Here is a 20,608-nt window from a genome sequence, read left to right as displayed (position 1 = left end):
TCCCGGCGCCGCGGCGACTCACCGAGTGGGAGCTGACTCTGGTCTGCCACATGTCCGCCTGTTTGGGACTCAGGTCTGGAATCTGCATCCCCAGCCGAGACGCCAAAGCCTCCACGTAACCCGCCAGCCTGCCAAAGACAAGGGGGGACGTCTTCATCCTTCACGGCGTGAAGCGGTTGGCGTCCGATAGTCGGCCCGCAGATCAAGTGCAGACTGTATCCTAACTTCTAATTCAAACAATTATGGCAGGACAATGGCTACTTTCATGCACGCACGCTAATAAATCTGCAATTCAAATATTTTCAATCATTCAAGAATACAATCTGGCCTTTCTGTGAAAACAACAACATTATAAATATATAGTGTTTATTTATACCAGTCCTGAACATTATCATCCCCTTGTTGCACCCAAGAACAGGATTCATGAGGATTACTATTTTGAGATATTAAGAGATATTTTGAAAAAGTGTCTAAAGGTCGAGGTCGGTTTTATTTTCAGTTTCTCCGCATGTACTGGAGATACAGAGGAACCGAGAAGATGTCTCTCACAATCCCACCGTGACATGAAATTAGCAAAATAATATTAATAATAGGGTGCAAATTAGCAGTGATGTGCACTGTTACACTAGACAGTGCACATTGAACTGTGAGGTATGAAGCACAAAGTGCTGCTGGTCAGATGAAACTCCTAGAAGATCTCGGGATCAAACACACCGTTCCGTTGGTCTGGTTTTCACATCAGGCATCGCGCATTGTTCGAAAATAAAGACGGACGACGGCGATCGGCTCTCCGGAGACGCTTGCGCATTAATTGAGGTAAACGTGCACGGTCCGGGCGCAGCCAGAGATCCTTCCGGGTGACACCTCTGAACCGGCCACCTGCTGCCGCCGACAGCAGGGTGACTTTGGCTTCGTCTTGAAACCAGACGGGCCGTAAGGTGAGCCGGAAGCTGGAAACACCTCGGCCACAAAGACGTGCGGGCTTTTCTGTCTTGCAGGTGGGTCAGCGTAGAAATGGCATCAAACTCCCAATGTTATAAAACTCCATATAACGCAATTCATTTCGTATTTCCACGTTTTTGAACCGGCGCCTCAGCTGGGTTTCAGTTTTATCAAAATGAACACGTCTCTACTAGCGGTGTAAAAAAAAAAATCGATATGTATCGATATATGGATCCGACGGCTGACGATCCGATGCATCGACACGTCCGCAAGAGTATCGATCCACGTATGCGTTTTACCGGTCTATCTTTAGTCTGCTCTGAGGCGTAATTCTCACTCCGTGCTGCGGGAGGCGGTAACCTACTTTGTCTCCACCTACTTCGCCTCCCTTCCCCTCTTTCAGCACCGTCTTTCAGCGGACACACCCTCTTTGGCACAGCACTCGCATTTAAACATTCGGGAGGCGGACGTCGATATGGCTGAGAAGGACGCGGACTTACACACTCCTGTAGGCTTAAAATCGTTCGTGTGGAAGTATTTCGGCTCCCGCAAAAACGGGAAAGAATTGGTAAAGGATGTGGCGATATGGAAAGAATGTCGAATTGAAGTTAGCTACCGTGGCGACGCTTCTAATTTGTCGGCTCACCTGAAAAGACGGCGCGGTGTCGTTGAAGGCGAATGTTCAGAAAAAGCACAGCGCCCTGCCCGGCGGGGTACATTTTTCCCACAAAAGTTACCGAGCAGTTCGAAAAGGGCCAAAAACATATCGTATTAAAAAATCGTATCGTAGTTAAAAAAAAATCGCATCGAATCGAATCGTGGGGCATTTTTAAGTATCGGAAAAAAAATCGAATCGATCGAATCGTCGCCTTGAGAAATCGAATCGGATCGAATCGTCACGATGGCTCTGATTTACACCCCTCGTCTCTACATACTTGGCTGTGAATCATTAAAGCGTGTTCTTCCAGCCTGTCCGGCGGGGCAGGAGGGGAACCGAAGAGTAATGCAGCAGTCTGCTCTCTGGACGTCCAAAAACCAAGACGCGGGCAAATATTTGTTGTATTACGAGGAGCGCAGAGGGAATTCGATGTTTCACTTAAATACGAGAGAAAGAACGACTGCGACTCAGATGACGGCGTTCAATCGAAAACCCGATGTAACATTAGAAACCCGACCGGGAAATGGAGCGCTTCGTTTTAATTCTGAAGCTTTTTTTCTTCCCTCTCTAATGTAGACCTTTGACTAATGCTGATGAAGATTGTGCCGGGCGGCATGAAATCACATGAAACTAATGTTTTCCTTGCAAATATTCATTATCTGTCTGGCCTGCGCTGCGCTGGAGGGAGGCGGGGTTCGACCAAATCAAAGCGTGGACCTTCTTGCAGTGATTGTAGGAGTGAAAAATGCAGATGTTGAAAAATCTGCAGCGACACATTAGGTAATGGACCGAAGACGGGGAGGGAACATTTTCCCTGCGATTCTCTACCAACACGAATTCATAAAAAAAAACCAACGCATTCGAGGTGAGTAAGAGCAATAGGACTGCAAACCCTAATGGGAATAAATATGCCTTATTCTGTAGTGACACAAAAACTGAATTAAACATGGCTTTGGAGCAACAGGCTCACATAAATAAACATACATCCTTGATATTGGTTCAACACGCCCGCGGAGGCCATGAATGATGAGTCCGGAGACGCTCATCGGCAGCCAAGCAGAAATTCCACGCTGACGGTTTTGTTTGTAAGAGTTTTAGGATGAAATTTACAGGTTGCTCTTTGGCACGGCGGCTCCACCGGGGGAACGGCTTGTTCCACTCTGCTGAAAATCCAACATTAATTTTACTATAATTACCAAACCCGCTAACAATGTTCAGGCCGAGTAAAAAAAAATCTCCTCCCGCCGAGTTTCCAGACAAAGGCGCTGAGGCACGTCAATATTGTGCAGCTCGAGCAGTTCTTAAGGGGAGAAACACAACAACGTCAATATATTTGAAAATGTCTGACTCAGAAGTTCAAGCATTCTCACTTCACTGCCCCCTTAAATGCGCTGCAGTTGCATGTGGCGGGTCTGGCAGCTGATAAGAGCCCGGTGCCGTACTTGCAAGAGTGTGTGTGTGTGTGTGTGTGTCTGTACACACACCATCAGGGTTCAGCCACACGTACCCCTGTCAGGTTCATGAAAAGGTGTTTAGAGGTGCATCGAAATAATTCTCCCTTATGAGTGATGTTTGCTATCCAGAACCATCTTGATGGAATCAGCAGTTTCTGGGCAACACATCATCATCACCATCATCTTCATCATCTTCATCACCATCGTCATCACCATCATCGAGGACAACAAGCCGGCAGGTCTGAAACGACGTGAAGCTTCTCGGCGTTGTGGCGTCCCGCATTTGGGCGATGAAACCGTCTGATAATTCCGTATCTGATGTCAGCAGGCGGCACAGGCCCCTTTTATCCCCCACCTGGTTTTTACCCTTGTAAACACGCTTCTTAAGCAGCTCTAATTACTTTGGGTTATCCTTTTAGTCGCTATGACAACCACAATGTTTGGAGGGGAAAAAAAAAAGGTAAAATACCCTGCAGGAGTGAAGAGAGAAGTGGTTGAAACCTGCAGGCTGATTCCAAGTAGAAGGTTTATTAAATATGTTGGTAATTATGGGAGTTATTCATTTGAACTATTGATTCCTTCGTATTTTTTCCCCTGATTCGGCCGGTAATGAAATGGGTCTATTGGGTTCTTCCGACTAGTGAGACGCATCCTGGGACAGAAATGCAGCAAATTAATTAGGAATAGCACAGTCAAATTTATACCCCGTGGTATAAATTTGTGCATTATCGGCTCAAATAAATCACTGCGGAACATCAAAATGGAGAAACACACATTAGTAGCTGTACGGGGAAACAAAATGAAAGTGTTAAAGTCAGCTGTGGCCTCGGGTCTGATGACAGGAAGCTTGGTGACGTTGAGCACGGCTGGATTAATGCAACATGAAGAAAGACCTACTGGAGTTCTGGAGTGTTCAGGCTGCTCCTGCAACATGGTGACACGCTGACTATGTATCAAGGCTCGGGGTAAAATCAGCCCAATAAATAATGCGACTTCAGTCCGGGAGGGAGTTCTGTGATGGAATCTGTCTTCGGTATAGATGCGATAATTTTGTACATTCCTGAGAGCCAGCTGCTCTTCCATTTCGTCCTATTTTCCCCATATTTGCAGAGGCCGGCACTGCATTAAGGAGCGTCTCGGAGTGTCTCTCAAAGCCACTGATGGATGGTAGCCGTTCGAGGAGCTTCTGAGACGGAGGCTGCCGAGCAGACGGAGTGACTCACGAGCTCCATCACAGAGCAGACCGAGATTGAGCCGGTTTCCTGCGAGGAAAGTCCTTCCAATCCGACCCGAGACTGACCGTCTTTACGCATCATACAGATAAACCAACTTTCAATCAGTAATGTCGATCCTGCACGAGACGGAGACCAGAAGAGCCCCGGTCTCTGCCTGCCGTCCGTGAAATCAGATACCGAGTAAGAGGATTAACAAAGAAAAGGCTGCGCCGGTGACCAACGGGACGCCGTAGAAACGTCAACCTATTTCGGCTGTTTGGTTTTAATTCTACCGGGAGAAAGAGACGTGATTGGTTGTATGTTTCCATATGTGGCCCCTGGATCCACAGGGTGAATCCACCTCCGGCCCAGTGATACCTGGGATAGGCTTCAGCATCCCTGCAACCCTGACAGCGGGATAAGGGCCATCAATAATGAACAAACAAACAGACTATACGTTGTTTTTAAACCGATGAGAAGGACCGATTTTATCCGCGACCAGCCTGGAAACCCATCACATCCTTCTTCTAACATCTAAAGAAGCCAATTCAAGATTTCCACAGCAAGAAGGGGACGGCCCGACCCGACGGATCCTCGCTCCGGTACTTGAAGGCTCTAATTAAAGATTTCCATTCCTTCGTATGGGTGACGGTGCGATGTTAGCTTTGTTATGGTAAGACGATGCTGCTAATGGAAGGTGCTCATTGGTACTCCAGTGCAAACCCAGGTATGAGCTCAGTAATAAGACATCTAGGGTGTCTTCAGCTGTCAGCTCCCCAGGCATTAACTCATCAGTATCTGAAAACAGGGGTAATTGAACACGCACACACACTTCATAGTATCTGTGTGCTTTTGCTCTGAAGGTGCTCCTCTGAGGTGACGCCTGTAGGGCGATCAGCCCCGACTCTGGTCCGATCCAACAGGGATGGTAATCTTCTTTCGTGTCCCTCCAATCTGATTTTACCTTGACTAACTGGCCACGGGGGCTCCAGTTTCAAGGTATGATTGAGTATCGAGGCAGGCTCGCGAGGGACAGCTGCTCAAAGGGATCTAAGGGGTCTACTGGGGTCCATTCTGAAGGCCGGAGAAGCCGCTCGGTCCGTCACGCCGCCGAGGCTCATTAGCGTCGATCCCCTCCCGGTACGGGATCCCAGAAGGTTAGCCTGATGCCGCTCCATGTATTCCTTAGGTTATTTTCCTGTGCGTCTGCTGCCTCCGTTTGGAAACGTGAAAAGATAATTATGGGGCGGGTTCGTCACAATAGGCCGTCGAATGCAAAAAAAACAGGAGTGGATTCAGGGAGGAACGAGTATCAGTATCATGCACAACCCTGGAGGCGGATTGGAAAGCAGATTGTGTTTGAGTGGCCCCCGGGGGCCTCCGATATGTGGACCGCCGCCACCAATCAGCTGATTAAACGCTTTGTCACACTCCCAGAGCCATTGTCCTCTTTCGGCGAGCGCGCCTCATTATTCACCAATACACGCCGCATCTGGGTCGGACAACTCACGCCCCGGATTCCGAGACACTGGGTTTGCTTTGGAGCCGAGGGGAAGGAAAGCCTTCTAGGATGTGTTCATTCTGGCTCTCGGTGATTTAGAAGGCTGTATTTGATGCAGAATACGATTAAATACTCCATATTAAAATCCTAAAATGCATCTTGTGGTACACAAACTACCTAAGAGATGAACATGCTGCAAAATCTCTTCGACGAGCAGTGCAACAAAAGCCCCGCCGGTGAGCTCAGTAATAGCGTGATGCTATTTCTGTATCTTTAAGAATATAATGAACCGCTCCTCACAGTGTTGCAGAGGGGGATCCAGGCAGGATGAAGAACCTCGTACATCCGCATGTGGATTTTGCTTCGTTAAGGATCAGGATATTCCAGCAGCCTCATTATTCAAAGCAGGATTTTTTTTTTCCAGTTTGCCTGCAAACTTGTTTGAATTCCCTGGAATGAGGAGTTTGCTTTATATTCTCTAATATGACTGCAGACTAACGTCCACCAGGAAAGAAACCACAGAGGCTAGAATTCGTTTTTGGACCGGGCTCAACGTGTCAAAATTGACATCTCTGTAATGTGAACGTTTTTGTGGTAAAATCCAGAGGAATGGGAAGTTGCCTGTAAGGATACCCATGATATTTATAAATGTCCGCCCGCAGGGAAGCGTGTTGTGGAGTGTGAACTGTGCTTTTCTTACCCGAGTCCTGCCAGATCAGACACCAGGTTCCCCAGAGCAGCGGCTGAAAGAGACGCACACAAGACGGGAGTCAGATGTCGAAGCAAAAGGGAGACGTGGAAATTGTGTTTTTCCCCCTCGTTCTGCGACAGATGAATAGGACGTACGTTTAAGCTGCTCCTCGCTGGATTCCAGGTTCACACACAGACTCACACACCCGCGGCGGCAGGGCTGCCGTGCAAGACGCTAACACTCGGGTGGGGGATTATTTCGGACGGTGTAAATTGAGCAAAATGAAAATGGCAATTTTTGGCAGTTTATTTCAACTTTAGAATCATTAATGATCATATAAATGTACTTTTTATGTAATCATCCATGCCGATTAGACAAAAGGAAAAAAATTAGGAGTTTCCAATTTCAGTGTTGACTGAAACTTACTAAAATATTCAAAGAAAATAGTTGGGCGGGCCGGATGCAAAAGCAAAACGGGCCGTAAAATGTCGTGAGCGACTGGAGGTTCGGCGTGTTGCACCAGGACGCTCGGGCCTGCAGACCGTTCAGGACGCTGCTGCACCTGCTCTGCTGACTGAACAGAGCTTATACTTCTAAGAAACCCTCAGGAGCAGGTTCAGGTTACTCCCTCTGACCGGCGCCCGAATCTCGGGCTTATAAGACAATTTCTTCGAGCTGGATGTTGTTCGCTGTGCGAGAAATGATGGACAACTGCGGGAGCCTCATTAAGGAGGCAGCCGTGCAATCTGGAGCCCCTTCGCTGTGGAATGGTTCCCCTCGATCTAATAACTCGGTGTGGATAATCAGAGCAGAAGCGCCGTTCGCCAGAAAGAGCCAGAGGGGAGGAATGCCGCGATGACTAATTAGAGAGGGTCAAACAGCACGGCAGGATGGTTGTGTTTCTGGTGGAACTTCCAGGCCCGGGCCACCAGGTGGAGCAGCGAAGCGCCCGCTTTGTTAAATAGTCTGATGACACCGAGTCCGTCGGCGCAGGCGACCTGGAAGAATCCTTTCAAGGCGCGGTATGGTTAGAAAAGCCAGTGTGTGCTGAGATCTGTGAAACACGTGCACCTGCCAGCCGGAACAACGGTAGCTATCTTCTCGCGGTGACGGCTACGCCTGCACGAGGCTCCGAGCGCCGTCCCAGGGGATGGAAGCTACCGACCGCAAACACTCGCTAACCCCCGATTTTAGACAGAAGCTGCGAGGCACGAGGAGAATGCGGTCACGCTTTACATTCTTGACCCGACGTCCAACCAAGCATTGAGGAGGAACTGGGGATGTTTCACCAAGCGAGGATAGTTAGCGGAGTTTGCGTTCCATCTCGCACGTCCGGCCTTCACACACCGACAATCCACAAAACCCCTCCGCACGCCGCCATGTTGCATGAGATGGTCCTCGAAAGCCGTGGTCCCCAAACCCCGGGCCCCGCATCATACGGTGCTGTTTAACATAGAAAATCTTTCTTGATACAAACGATAGTGTTTTCACGAGACCTCCCGGATCTTATATTGAAAAACAAATGTTTCCGCTTTCACCTCCCTGCCACATTTAATATTTTACTTTCCTAATGGAAAGTGTAATGGTTGTCTTCAGATTACAAACTGTGAACTGACAAAAGGTTTGATCATCTGAGCCCCCGTGCCTCTGACCAGGCCAAGGAAACAAATTCATCCATAAAACTGGTCCCTGGTGCCATGAAGGTTGGTAACAGCTGCTCTTAAGAAAAAACTATTTATAAATATATATGTATTTTTTTGTTTTCACGTTGCATGCACTGCTATGTTATTTCATAGACTCAAAGCTACTAAAACCAGAGACACTGCTTCTGTGTGTGTCTGTGTGTGTGTGTGTGTGTGTGTGTGTGCGCGATGGATGAATTGGCCGTGAAAACGCAGGTGGAAGCGTAGCACTCGCTGTGTGTGTTTGCCCGGCTCGTGCACGGCCCAGAGAGACATTAATGAGCGTCATCATCATCTGGAGCTTCTCCGTAGTAGAAATAATGAACTCCGTGTGAAGGCATCTGCAGAGCGGCTTCATGAGCAAACCAGAAACCATCAGCTCTGTTTTGATGTACCGATGCTCTCAGAATTTACTGCAATTGAACAAACTAACTGGAATTGTGCTTGCGTCAACCCTCAGACGGAGCGCCTCTCTTGAGGGGAAATCAAAACAAAAGAGGTTCATTTTTTGGTCTGGGTTTTTGGATTTGATGAGCTACCATCTTCGCCCGAGAGAGCAAAGACATTTTAGTCTCCAACCGCCGGCGGGGGACTGAAAACTTGACACTTGCGTTAAATGACTCTGGATTGGGCTGGAGAGCAGCGGGAACATGAACCTCCGCAGCCCAGCGGACGAGAACCAGCGTAAGCCAGGCTTCCACTGTGGGCTCAGCTTACTCATTTCGAGAGGATTTCCGCAGATGTGGCTCCCTGTCTGACCTGGAGTGGAAAATATCACCACTTGCAGATAACAGACTCAGCCTGTCCGAACTCCGGGAGGCTTGTCTGAGAATCAATTTCACATCTTAAGCATTTATATAACCTGAGAGAGAACGCAATACCTTTTATCGTTAAAACAAATGTTCAAAATTTACACAGAATAAAATGAAAAGCATCTCTGAAGCGCCGGTCGCTTAAAATTCATATGCGGTCTTTACATAAGACGCCGGCGATGAAGAGGAAAGAAACCCTATCGCTTTTCTCCTCGTTTCCAATTATTTATTCATTCGTTCTCTCTCTCCTGACGAGAGGCGGGTTCAGGCGGCTCACTGATATTTAACTAAAACCTCACTGCTGAGATCTTCCACCTCTGGCTGAAATGAAGCCGCCGACGAAAGGCCTCCGTCCTGACGGACGGGGCGACCGAAGGTTACGGAGACCAGAAGAAAATCCATCACGGTGCAACAGTGAAGCGAACCGCCGCAGCTTTATGTTCATATTTCAACACAGACCCGCCTCAGTGTAAACATCCTTGTTTGGTGTTGATTCATCCTTCTACGCACCGGAAGCTTCTCTCCCTCCTCAGATGTAATAAAAATGATGCACTTCTCTGCCTCCGACAACCTGAGACGATGCGGCCGCACTCCTCTTAAATCGCTCGAAGGGATCGGGTTACGGATGCGTTTCATGTTTAAAGACACGCAAACATCTCGAGGAAAGAAGAAAGGCCACTGTGGGGACAGAATATTTCACTCGCCGGTCGCAATTAATCAGATCTGATCAGCGGAGCGGCAGCATTGAACGTTAGTTCCATCAGTGTCTCAGTCACACTGTGTTTTAAATGAAATCGGTATCCAGAGAAAATACCGTGCAAATATGACTCTTTGATCATGGATATGTCATGTGGTCTATTGGCTGATATTTATGATCTTTCCTTCTCTCTTTGTCTTTCTCCATACATGATTTCCATGGATCTTTAAGTTTGAGCAGTGAGTGATCTGCCGTCTCACGATGGTATATTCTGCTCAATAAAATATCAAATGGTGATGGATGGGGGAGGACGAGGAGGACGAGGAGGACGAGGAGGACGAGGAGGACTCTGACGAGAAGCATCGGCTCGCGGGGTAACAACATTCTCGCAGCATCGCCCGAGGGACAGAGGTGAGATTACTTTTCATTGGATTGCACTTATGGCAGAATACATTTAGTGGGAGGTCCCTGCAGAACCACTGACACGCTGGCAGATGGTGATATTTGTTTTGTTTTGCCTCTAATCAAATGTCCACATGAGACGAGCGGAAGCGGAGATCAGAAAAGCGCTCGAAATGGCCGTACTCTATCCGAGAGGAGACGAAATCATGTACACGATTGCTCGGCACAACAACATATATCATGTCACAGTGTATTTCCATAACTTTGCTATGTACCATACAGAGCAATACTGTCAGGGACAGGGATGTTGGGAAAGCTAAAGAGATGTATACTGCAGTGACTTCCCTGTGTTTACGTATAAATCTAAGAATTTAGATTTGTCCCAAAGGTCCTGAACATTCTTACCGGCCATTGTTGAAATTCCCAAGATCACGCCAATGGACAGTTCGATCTGTGTGCCCTGGAAAATAAACACATACGTTACTCAGATGGGCTCCCGAGCCTCAAGAGAGGTGAGTCGCAAGTTCCATTAAAGCTGCGACGAAACCAAAATCACCACAAATTTTTCAACATAATCGTCTTCTGTTCATTTCCAAAGTAGAGAGGAAGGATTACCTCAGCCACGCCACTCGCGGTATCTCCTGTTTATTACAAATCTGCCTCAAAATACTCATCTAAAGTTCACTCCTTTATCGTCTCGAGGGAACGTCGCAGAAACATTTTTCAACTTCAAAAGAGGCGACGCTGCAATTTAGTGTCTCGCAGCAGCTGTGGCCTCCAATCAATGAGAATTCAATCGACGCGCTGATACTCTCTGGCTTTTGTGCCGCCTGATCTCTTTGGGTCTGGTGCACTATTTTCTCAAAACCAAAAGAATGAAAAAATGAAAGAAATTTTGAGGCTTTTCTTAAAAAGAATACACGAATCCTCTTTTCCCCTGGACGATTTTTATAATCTCGTGTGCTTTTGCGTTACCGCACGCACTGCAAACATTTTTGGGAAGAGCAACGCAGATGAATTGTTTGCTTTATCTGGACTCAGGCATTCTCAGAGGCCCAGAGAGGATCCGGTCGTCTATTCAACAGATATAATTAGGGCCTCCTCCCTCCCTCCCTCATCTCGCCTCGTTCTGTGCTGTCTTTTTTAGTTAGTCGCTTTCAATGTCATACTTTTGCTCCGTTGAACGGCTACAGATTCATTAAGGATTCCAAAGGATGGATCAGGAAAAGGAACACGGGAGCAAAGATGTTCTGTCTCTGGCATAACGTTGCCTGCCGTGTGGTCAAACCACGCTCATTTTAATAAATTCTCCTCCGCGGTCCTGTCAGACTGACACTTACGGCGACAATCATGATGCAGTTGTCCAGGAATCCAAAGCCGACAAAGGGGAGCGCATTGTGCAGCAGAACTGGAAAACAAACGAGCAAAAGGCATTGCGTTATCTTGGATACATTATTAATTAGCAAGATTCAGTTTGACGGTGAGTACAAAGTTTGTCTTCTGAAACACAAATACATCTTGCACACCTGAGGTTATACACATTTAAATATGCATGTGGAACCACGCTAGATCACATTCTGTCATCACGACCGAGGACGAGCTGTGATATTCTCATCCTTAGAGAAGCCGAGTAGCTCCCGATGGTCTGGTTAGCGCCAAGCACGGCAGATCCGCCACCATCGGTGAGTGAGTGAAAGTGTGTGTGTTAAGGTGTGATTGCTATCTGGTGCGGGGCGCTTTGAAAACACAAGGTGTGAAAGCGCTATATCAGTCGAGACCATTTGAAGTCGACGTACACTCCCATTTACGAGGCGCACTTCGAGAAACTAACAGTAAAACACAAGGCAGCGATGACAGCTACCTTCACAGAGGTCGGTACGATGTACTGTTGTTTAGAGATCTTATTTGGAAGGCTAAGGTTTGCAAAGCTGTAAAAAAATATGGTTTGAACACGGGATGGGCTTCCTAACACACTGTTACCCCACTGACATCATTCAGGGGTGGCAGGTTCATAGAAGAGCACAATGTAAGTGATGCATTAATACTTGTATTTTATCTACACTGTGCCGTTATTACTGTAGTTCACTCGGGTGCCGTATATAAAAATGCGTATTTATTATTCATTCAAATCCCCCGACTGCCGTTGAAGCGCGGCGTGACGCATCGAGATCAGATGTACGAGTGAAGAAAGCAAAGAGAAGGTCCGCGGCCCGGGAAGCAACTTACATTTAGACACTGAAGGGAAATGGGAATACCCAGCGTGTTTTACCGTTTGCACACCAGAGTCCATAAAACGTGAGGAGACTCTGCAACTCAATAAAAGTTTATTTTCCCTCTTTCTCACCAAATTCATGAATTCATTCTGATCCTGCACTGATCCTGATCCTGGGGTTTGGAGGTTATCTCAAGGCAAGGTTCACGCTGTACCGTTCATTCATTCAACATGCCACACGGAGACACACAACCATTATAGTCATTCAATCCCCTGCATGTTTTGTTGGGGGGGAAATAAGGAACATGGAGACTCCACAACCAGGACCGTCTTCACGTGAGCACCACACCGCCTCCACCCTCTTAGAAATGTGTTCACTTGATAGTAATGTCTAAAAAATCAATTGCTGAAAAATCTGTAAAATGAGTTTACCTTAGAAATGTCACCATGTCTTGGCTATTTTTATTTTGTTCACTAAAAAAATAAGCAAATCAAATATTCTGTGTCATGAATAACTGATGGTCTTTACTCCAACATGCAAGACACCGCTTTTCAGTATTCTTGCATTTGGTCACATGATAACCGGCTGCAAACAGCAGACAAAGGAAAGCAAATTCGTCCATTTCACGTCTAATCGCTCTCACCGTCTATTAAAAATAGGGGAAAAAAAGTCCCGATGCAAACAGGTATATTTTATAAACATCACATGAAGATTTGAACATGAAAGGATGGTTCTTCAAACCCTCTGAGATATTCAGGTTATGCCATCATCTCGCTGAGAACAGCGTAGTTTCTAACAGTTCTCAAAGCAATGCGGTAATCAAGGTTATGTAACTTCCAGTAGGAGTTTGGAACACACACACACACACACACACACACACACACACACACACACACAACAAAGACCTGTTGTGTGGAAGCCACAGCCTGGGTGTTTCTGGGCGATCAGGCCGAGTGGACGTTCCACGTGACGCTTTACTCTGGAAAGGCGTCTGGACTGGGAACTTTGGAGAAAAGTCCAGAACACCAGTTGTGGATCGGAGGTGCGCGGGAGGTCCGAGGAACCACCTCTGTAAATGTGTGTGTGTTGATAATCTTTAATCAATGAGAGCCAATCCAGACTGCTCACAGTTTCCTCTTTTAAGGCGATGTCGAGGTTCATCAGTTCTGCGGTTCATGACATGTGGAGGTATGTTCATTACTCCAGAGGTGAGCGGGGCCGTTCAGCGACTGATGAGCCTCCGTGGACCCCCCGCTGGATTCATAAGTCATTTATGGCCGAGGGGCCGACAGCTGAAGACACCGCAGATGTCCTTTTACCGAACAAGTGTTGCCCGTGAGCTTGGTTTGCTCTGAATTACAAACGAACGCCTTCGATTGGCAGCATCGTCTTCGCTTAGCTGAAACCTGGGATTCTTTGGAACTCTTGACTCGGAGCCATGGAGTTCTGGACCAGGGATGTGACTCCAACACGCCGCCCTGTGTCAGAGTTCCATCCTTTTAAAGCAAATACTGTAATACCACAAGGGGATATTTTTCCCCAAACTGGGATGAAATGGAAAACGGCAGCATGATTAATCGGACTGCTCGCCCTGGGCAACGAGGAGGGTTTGAAACACAAAAAACCCTTTTTCAACTCGCATCAATGCAGGCACAGTTGAGCTTGGAAGCCAAATAAAATTGCATAATTATCCTTGTAATTCTTGTTAGCCGATGACATATTTTGATAATTTCTTCATCGTGTTCAAACAGGAAAACACAAAGTGTGTTATAGAGGAAATCATTTGGAATATCCAAGCTAAAAATGAAGATCAAAAATCAACCAAAAAAATAGGGTAAAAAGGAAATATATAGATCCGGAAGACGTGATGCTATTAATATTGTGTCATAACTGTGAGGATGAAATAATTTTGCATTAAAATTTAACATTTTGTTGCGGAAGAAAAAATTCTCTGCCACTTTTTCGGATACTTTTCTCATGAATCCTCGCTCATTTCTGCGGTTAGATTTATTCATTTATTCATTTTTCTGGCGAATACGTCATTCAAGCACAGCACAAATTAACTTACAGTCCTATTCCATTTTATATTTCATTTCATTTCTTCTAGATCGCAAGCGACTCTTTAATTATAATTGTAAGTGAGCAGCCACGCTCCTACTCGCTCATTAACCCACACAAATGTCATTCGGCAATGTTTACGAAGAATTAAAATGCAATCCGTCTTACCGTATCTCAATTGTGCAGCAGTAGGCGGCGCGATTTCCAGCTGCCCTGTGAACAGACAAGAAAAAAATGATATAATAAATCATCTGGGTAAACGTCGGCGTGGATGTCAGACGGTTTTAAACGGCACGGCCTCGACGTTCAAAGAAAACAAGACTGAAGGGAGAAAAGAAATGAGCGGGAATGTCAGCGGATGAAGACGGGAGAGAAGAAGAGGAGCGAAGAAGACTTTCTCCTGTTTTTTCCACCTTTTCTGGTGATAAATCTGCTGTCAGTTCTTCGGCTGCAGGATGGGACTGAGCAGCGGCTCGCTAAGCTGGTGCTGGAGAGAAGAGAGTTACTGAGGTTGCGTTCAATCATGCGCCGTCAATTCCGGCATATAAGACGCCGCTTTTATTAACAGGCGTTGAGAACCGCAGCTTTTACAACAATTCGGCTAATTTATGGATTTTTATAGCTTCCTTCCGCCAACAAAGGAAAGTGTTTGGGCAAACCCTAACTAATTCTTCAGATCAGCCATTTTGTGTTTATTGCACACACACACACACACACACCCGCGTCATGAAAAAGACGCACGGAAATGCATTTGATGTGGCTCTCAAGAGGAAAGCGATTGGTCTGGTTGTCCGAGAAGGAAATAGAGCTGCTGCATCTAAGTTTGGCATCTGTTCTGGAAAAAAAGCATTTGGATTACATATTGCAGATGTTAGATGTTACCGTCATTTATTTAGTTCAAAGTTTTTCAAAAAATCTCTCCTGTAACATCTTGCTGTGTTAATATCTCATGTTTCAACGGGGACACGTGCGGCTAATTCAGGTGAAATTTCTTTTTTCTTTAAAGAAAAGAGGAGTTTCGGCCAATATAAAGGTGCGCTCGACAGTCCGGGGAGAAGACATGCCACGCTCCTCATATTCTACTGTAAACTTCATTTCATGCTTCTGCTGAGTGAAATGCAACCATTCATGTCAAAAAAGGACCACGGATTCAAATACCATTTTACTATTTTTAGGATGACCTTTCAGGGGTCGCGACAGCCAATCATCTTCCTCCATCTAACCCTCTGCATCCTCTTCTCCCACGTCAACTAACTTCCTGTCCTTTTTCCCCGTCCTCCATCCCAGCATCTCTTCTCTGGTCTTCTTGGAGGCCTCCTGCCTCAGCATCCTTCTCCATGCACATGTGTGTCTGCTATCCCTCCAAACCATCTCTGTGTGACTTTATCTCAGAACATCTCCCATGTGTGGTCACACTGATGGACTGGTCCCAGATCCCATCCGTCCCCCTCGCTCCCAGAGAGCCTCCGCATCCTCATCCTTGGAGTCGCATCTCAGCGACGCCGTCTCCAAAGCAGACGACATCGCGGTTCTCATCACTTTGACTTATCGGACAGTCAACAGTTAAATCCAAGACGAAACATTGTAACTCCAAAGATGACGATCCTGTTTTCCATCCTCCTCGTGTTTTGCTGCACTCTGCTACGTTACGTTTCCACCACATTATTCTCCAAACTGAATCCGTCATTATGGTACCAGTGGGATCTAATAATGTGATGACAATAGTCATTGCCAGATTTTTACACACACACACACGGCCATGTGTGAAATGTGTGACATTCGGGTGGTCGCGGAGGTCGACCTGCTGTGAAGCAACACGGATCATTATGCAGGTTATCGGCCCCAGACTAAAATAGCGCTTCCCTGCAACCTCTGCGCAAATCCCATTACCTCCGTCACCATCCTAGGATGTTAGTCTGTTTCATGTGTTTCTTGGCCCGAGCATTCATTCATTTCATTCATGCCGTTCAAATGTCAAGGGATACACACACACACACACACACACACACACACACACACACACACACACACACACACAGCAGTCTAAACGCTAGTTCAAAGGAGACCCCAGCTAAAATCCAATTTGGTCTTCTGGAGAAAGCCTTTCCCAGTCAAATATCCAACTCAGCTTTTTATCTTTCTGTCTGGGATTCCTGTACATTTTGCTTCACATTTAGAAGCTCCTCTTAAAAAAAGAGGTTATCAGCCGTCCCCCCGCAGGGTTTGCAGCGTATTTGTCACCAAAAACTAAAATAGAATTAATTTCAAAATGAAGAACCGTGTTTTCAGCCACACTTGTCATGTTCTTCCCCCTCCTTTTTCAACGCTTTGATTGTTTTTGCTAATCGACTAAATCTTTCCCCCAAGGATTCACGTCATTGCTTTCAAAATGATCTCCATTTCCAAAGTCAGCAGAAGGAGCCCTAAAGAACCCCATCGGGCGAGAAATGATTTCACAAGCACCAAGACCTGCACGGCAAAGATCCACGACAGACGCTTGGCCAGGATGATTAGAAAACACGAGAAGCCAAAGGAGGCGGCGGACACGAGGCGGCCGCTCGCAGGAGCGGCGGGAGACCGGAATCTCCAATTATTGTATCTCCGTCTCAAATTTCTGACAGAACAGCTGTTCACCTGGGAGAGGCCTTTTCCATCTCGGCACACACACACACACACTCACACACACGACAACCTCCAGCCGCTCAACATTCGCCGCCGTGTCGTACACGTCCTACGTCCGACTCGCGTTTTTTGTCGTTGTTGCTCTGAGCTACAAACCAGGAGGTCTTGGGTGTCGTCTTGTGTCTGAAAAAAAAAAATCCCCGGAAATGAATTCATTCATAATCCAAGTAGGAGAAAGGAAAAGAAGATTGGCAGAAGATTGACTGATGGAGTCATAATTAACCACACGCTCACATTCTCTCCCTTTCCGTGTTTGATTCAGTTCTTTGTTAGAGCTTCTCAGACGTCCTCCTGTGCTGACCAGAGAGCCAGACGGATTCCTCACCATCACGGCTGTCGCCTTGAAGGAACTTCATCGAGCTTTCAAGCGACGCTAATCCGACGCCCGGGGTAATTGGATAATTTGTCAACGGATTTGAGCGGCGACCACACTGACAGGCTGAATGAGTCTACCTCGGGGGGTCGGGGCCGGCTTGAACAGGAGGATCATTTGAGATGCCTTCACAGCATTAGCACTTTGGGACACAAAATTTAGATCGAACGAATCCTCTGGAGCCGCTCGTCTTTCAGCTCATCGTTCGGGTTGACTTGGGGTCACACAGCGCCAGTTTGATATTGCTTTTTAGGTCTTCAACCGCCTTTCGACAAGCAGCACCTCCACGTTTTGACGTTCGACGTTCATTTCCGATCCAGATTGGAACGTGGAGTGGAAAAGAACACCCGGTGAAAAATGGACATAACTAGAAAGTGGCAGCCAACACTGCCGATCTATGTCTCCACAGAAAAGGCTTTAGTTGAGCTTGGTCCAGTCCAGGGGTCGGCAATCTCTTCCATCTTTACACCGCGGCTCCAAGCGCCTCGGGAAAATAAATGATAAATATTTAATTGAAGTGTATTTCATTTGTGTTAATTCCTTTTTTTAACTTTTAGTTCTAAGTTGGAAGATTATTGTGATCTTGAAATATTAAATAAAATCATATTTATTATTTTTCGCCGCTCAAAGTAACGTCACACTGGCGGAAGCCGGTATACCCGCCAGCCGGTAAAGTCCCGATTTGCAGATGCTGTGCGCAGAAGTTCAGGAGCAGAAGTCCCATAAACCAGGTATAATAAATATTTATGAAGATATTTTGCAAATAATTATTTTTTATTGTTTACTGATACAGTGATTTTTTTTCCCGATTTATTTTTAAAATTCAGGTCAAGGCTCCGCTAAACGCTCTGAAAGTCCAAAGCTCAAAATGAATTTGTTACATAAATAAGATTTAATTTTCTCCGTAATACTTTGTGAATTTCAGAAGCAACACACGACACACTTGTTTATACAAAGTGTAAAGGTAATAAAAAGCAATATATACAGTGGTACCATTATTTTAGACGTCAAAAAGTAATTGGGGCTCCCAGTGTTTTCTTTTCCGAGGAAACCGGGTCCAAATGTCTCTTTGGGTGTTACGGGTTGCCGAACCCTGATCCAGGCGTTTATTTGCTTTCATCGACTAATGCTGGACTTACACCTGACGGTTTCAACTGAAAGTCAGAGGGAAATCTCAGACGTTTTACTGGAGTCGCAGCGTGCTCCCGTCATCTGGGTAATCTCAGCAGTTTAAGGTCCGACTTTCCCTAGCCTTGGTTTAACGACGATCTCAACCGCGTTTGATATTGTCATCACACTATCAACAAGCAGTAGACGAGCTCCAACAACACAGGAAACCCTGTGGACAAACAGCCCCAGAGCGGTGCTGGCGGCAGAGGCTGCATTTGTCTTTGGGACGGCGAAGGACGTCCAGATTTGTATGGAGCGTCCAGAAAAAGGAGGGATGGCGGAGTTGCGGGCCGAACAGCCCGGCTTGGATCGCGTCCACCCTCCGATGTGTCGCCACCCAGTGGAGACGGAACAGTGGAGTGAAATAACAGCGGCTTCGCAGACACCTGGTGAAAACACTGCATGGAGGGGAATTTGCTGAGAGAATGGAGTTTTAGTCTTGTAAAAAGTGACTGTAAGATACACAATCTTGGTAAAGTTTCAGTCTCTCAAAACTCTAAACCAGGGGTGGGCAAACTTTTTGGCTCAGGGGCCACATTGACTTTTAAAATTTGACAAACGGGCCGGGTCAGCACAAGATACGATACATATAAAAAAGGTGTTAACGGCACCTATCGGACTCGTCTGACGTTGGACTTACATTTGCTTTGAAAATAAAACCAGCTTGGTTTTGAAGGCTCTAACGTTTGCTCGCGTTTCGTGCGCAAAGCGTTTTTTCCCTTGTAGCTTCACGTCCAGCTCAGTCATGTGTGTCAGTACGTCCACAGTAAAGGCTGAATCACAAAGCCAATCTGTGTCATTCGGCTCCGGAAAATTCTCAAGTGTTCTGAAGTAGCTCCAGAAATGAAATAATCTCCACAGTCATTGACCCAATCACACACATCAAGTATGAATTCTCTACCAATCTTTGGCGGGCCGGATTAAAAAGACCAACGGGCCGGATGTGGCCCGCGGGCCGTAGTTTGCCCACCCCTGCTCTAAACCTAGTCGTTCGATGTGAACAGGTATGAGGAGACACTTTTACACAAGTGTTTTCCAAATCTTTTCAAAGTCTTTGGATGTATGAGTGGCAGGAGACATCTGAGTAACTTAATCTGGTCCAAATCCCGCTGTGTGACTGTAAAAGGATGGTGTGCAGGCGTACGTTCAGCAGGCTTAAAAAAGCATGACTGTGTCAAAAGAAAAGACTTTTAGTGACTGTGAAAACAGGCTCCCATAACAAACTGCACCAACCTGTAGAGGAGATAGCTAGATGTGCAATGATGTCTTACACAGCGGCGTTTCTGGCTGGGACGTAGAGTGAAGTATTGGTTCATTTCAACCGCTCAGGGTCGTAAAGGCAGTGGGAAGAAGTGTGTTCTCGCATTTATTTGTCAAAGCTGGAAGGGTTGGTGAGAGAGTGTGAGAAGTAAACCTCTTCCACGGCGATCTGCCCTGAAATACATTCAGTGTAAGTGACAAAGACAGTGCTGACAATTTCAGGTGAGAGGATTCATTCTTTTTAGTTTTTAAGTTTCTCAGATCTACTTCAGAAATTGTAGACTGTGAAAAAAAAAAATCTTTCACTGGCTTTTTAAAAAAAAAGACCAGGAACCGTTTTTGGATGAAGGATTAAAAAGCCATCACGAATCCTAGTTGCTTTTGCCGATATTATTCAATTCTAACGGCTTAGTCAGTTTATTCGTCCTCCTTTTTTTACGCTGTTTTTTTGTCAAAGGAATCTGAACAAGTAATTAAGAGAGAAGAGAGTGCAGGCTCGACATTTGGAGCTGGATTCGGGGAAGAACATGCCTCTTTCAGCAAATAAAAATAAAAAGCATGACCGTGCATGAAGCGCCGGGCTTAGGATCTCATAAGCATAAAATTAGACATCTGAAGAAACACGCGAGATGAAAATGAGACTCCTCTGGGCCAAAGTGGACATGAGCATGGAGGAAAGAGCCACCATCAGACGGAGACAGCGGTAATGAGAGGCTTGTGATTACCAGCCGTGGTGATTTACAACACAGCGCTTTAATTAGCACAAAACAAATTTTAATTTAGCTGCACTGATTTGATT

At 46.3% G+C, this 20,608-nt stretch overlaps 1 protein-coding gene across 1 annotated transcript in view; it reads right to left on the bottom strand.

Moving 5' to 3' along the window:
• The window catches only part of LOC147229177 (transmembrane protein 65-like), a 42,877-nt gene that overhangs the window by 3,053 nt on the left and 19,216 nt on the right, over nucleotides 1-20,608 (bottom strand). The window contains exons 3-7 of the mRNA XM_086156019.1: nucleotides 14,493-14,537; nucleotides 11,394-11,461; nucleotides 10,459-10,513; nucleotides 6,470-6,512; nucleotides 23-128 (exon numbers count right to left, since the gene is read on the bottom strand). Coding sequence (XP_086012145.1) covers nucleotides 23-128; nucleotides 6,470-6,512; nucleotides 10,459-10,513; nucleotides 11,394-11,461; nucleotides 14,493-14,537 — 317 coding nt within the window. The remainder of the gene's footprint in view (nucleotides 1-22; nucleotides 129-6,469; nucleotides 6,513-10,458; nucleotides 10,514-11,393; nucleotides 11,462-14,492; nucleotides 14,538-20,608) is intronic.

This window comes from Fistularia commersonii, chromosome 11, assembly GCF_037954325.1.
Source record: "Fistularia commersonii isolate RoL2024-O1a breed Wild chromosome 11, RoL_Fcom_v1.0, whole genome shotgun sequence".
NCBI classification, from domain to species: Eukaryota; Metazoa; Chordata; class Actinopteri; order Syngnathiformes; family Fistulariidae; genus Fistularia; species Fistularia commersonii.
This window is presented reverse-complemented; position numbering and strand designations above follow the sequence as displayed.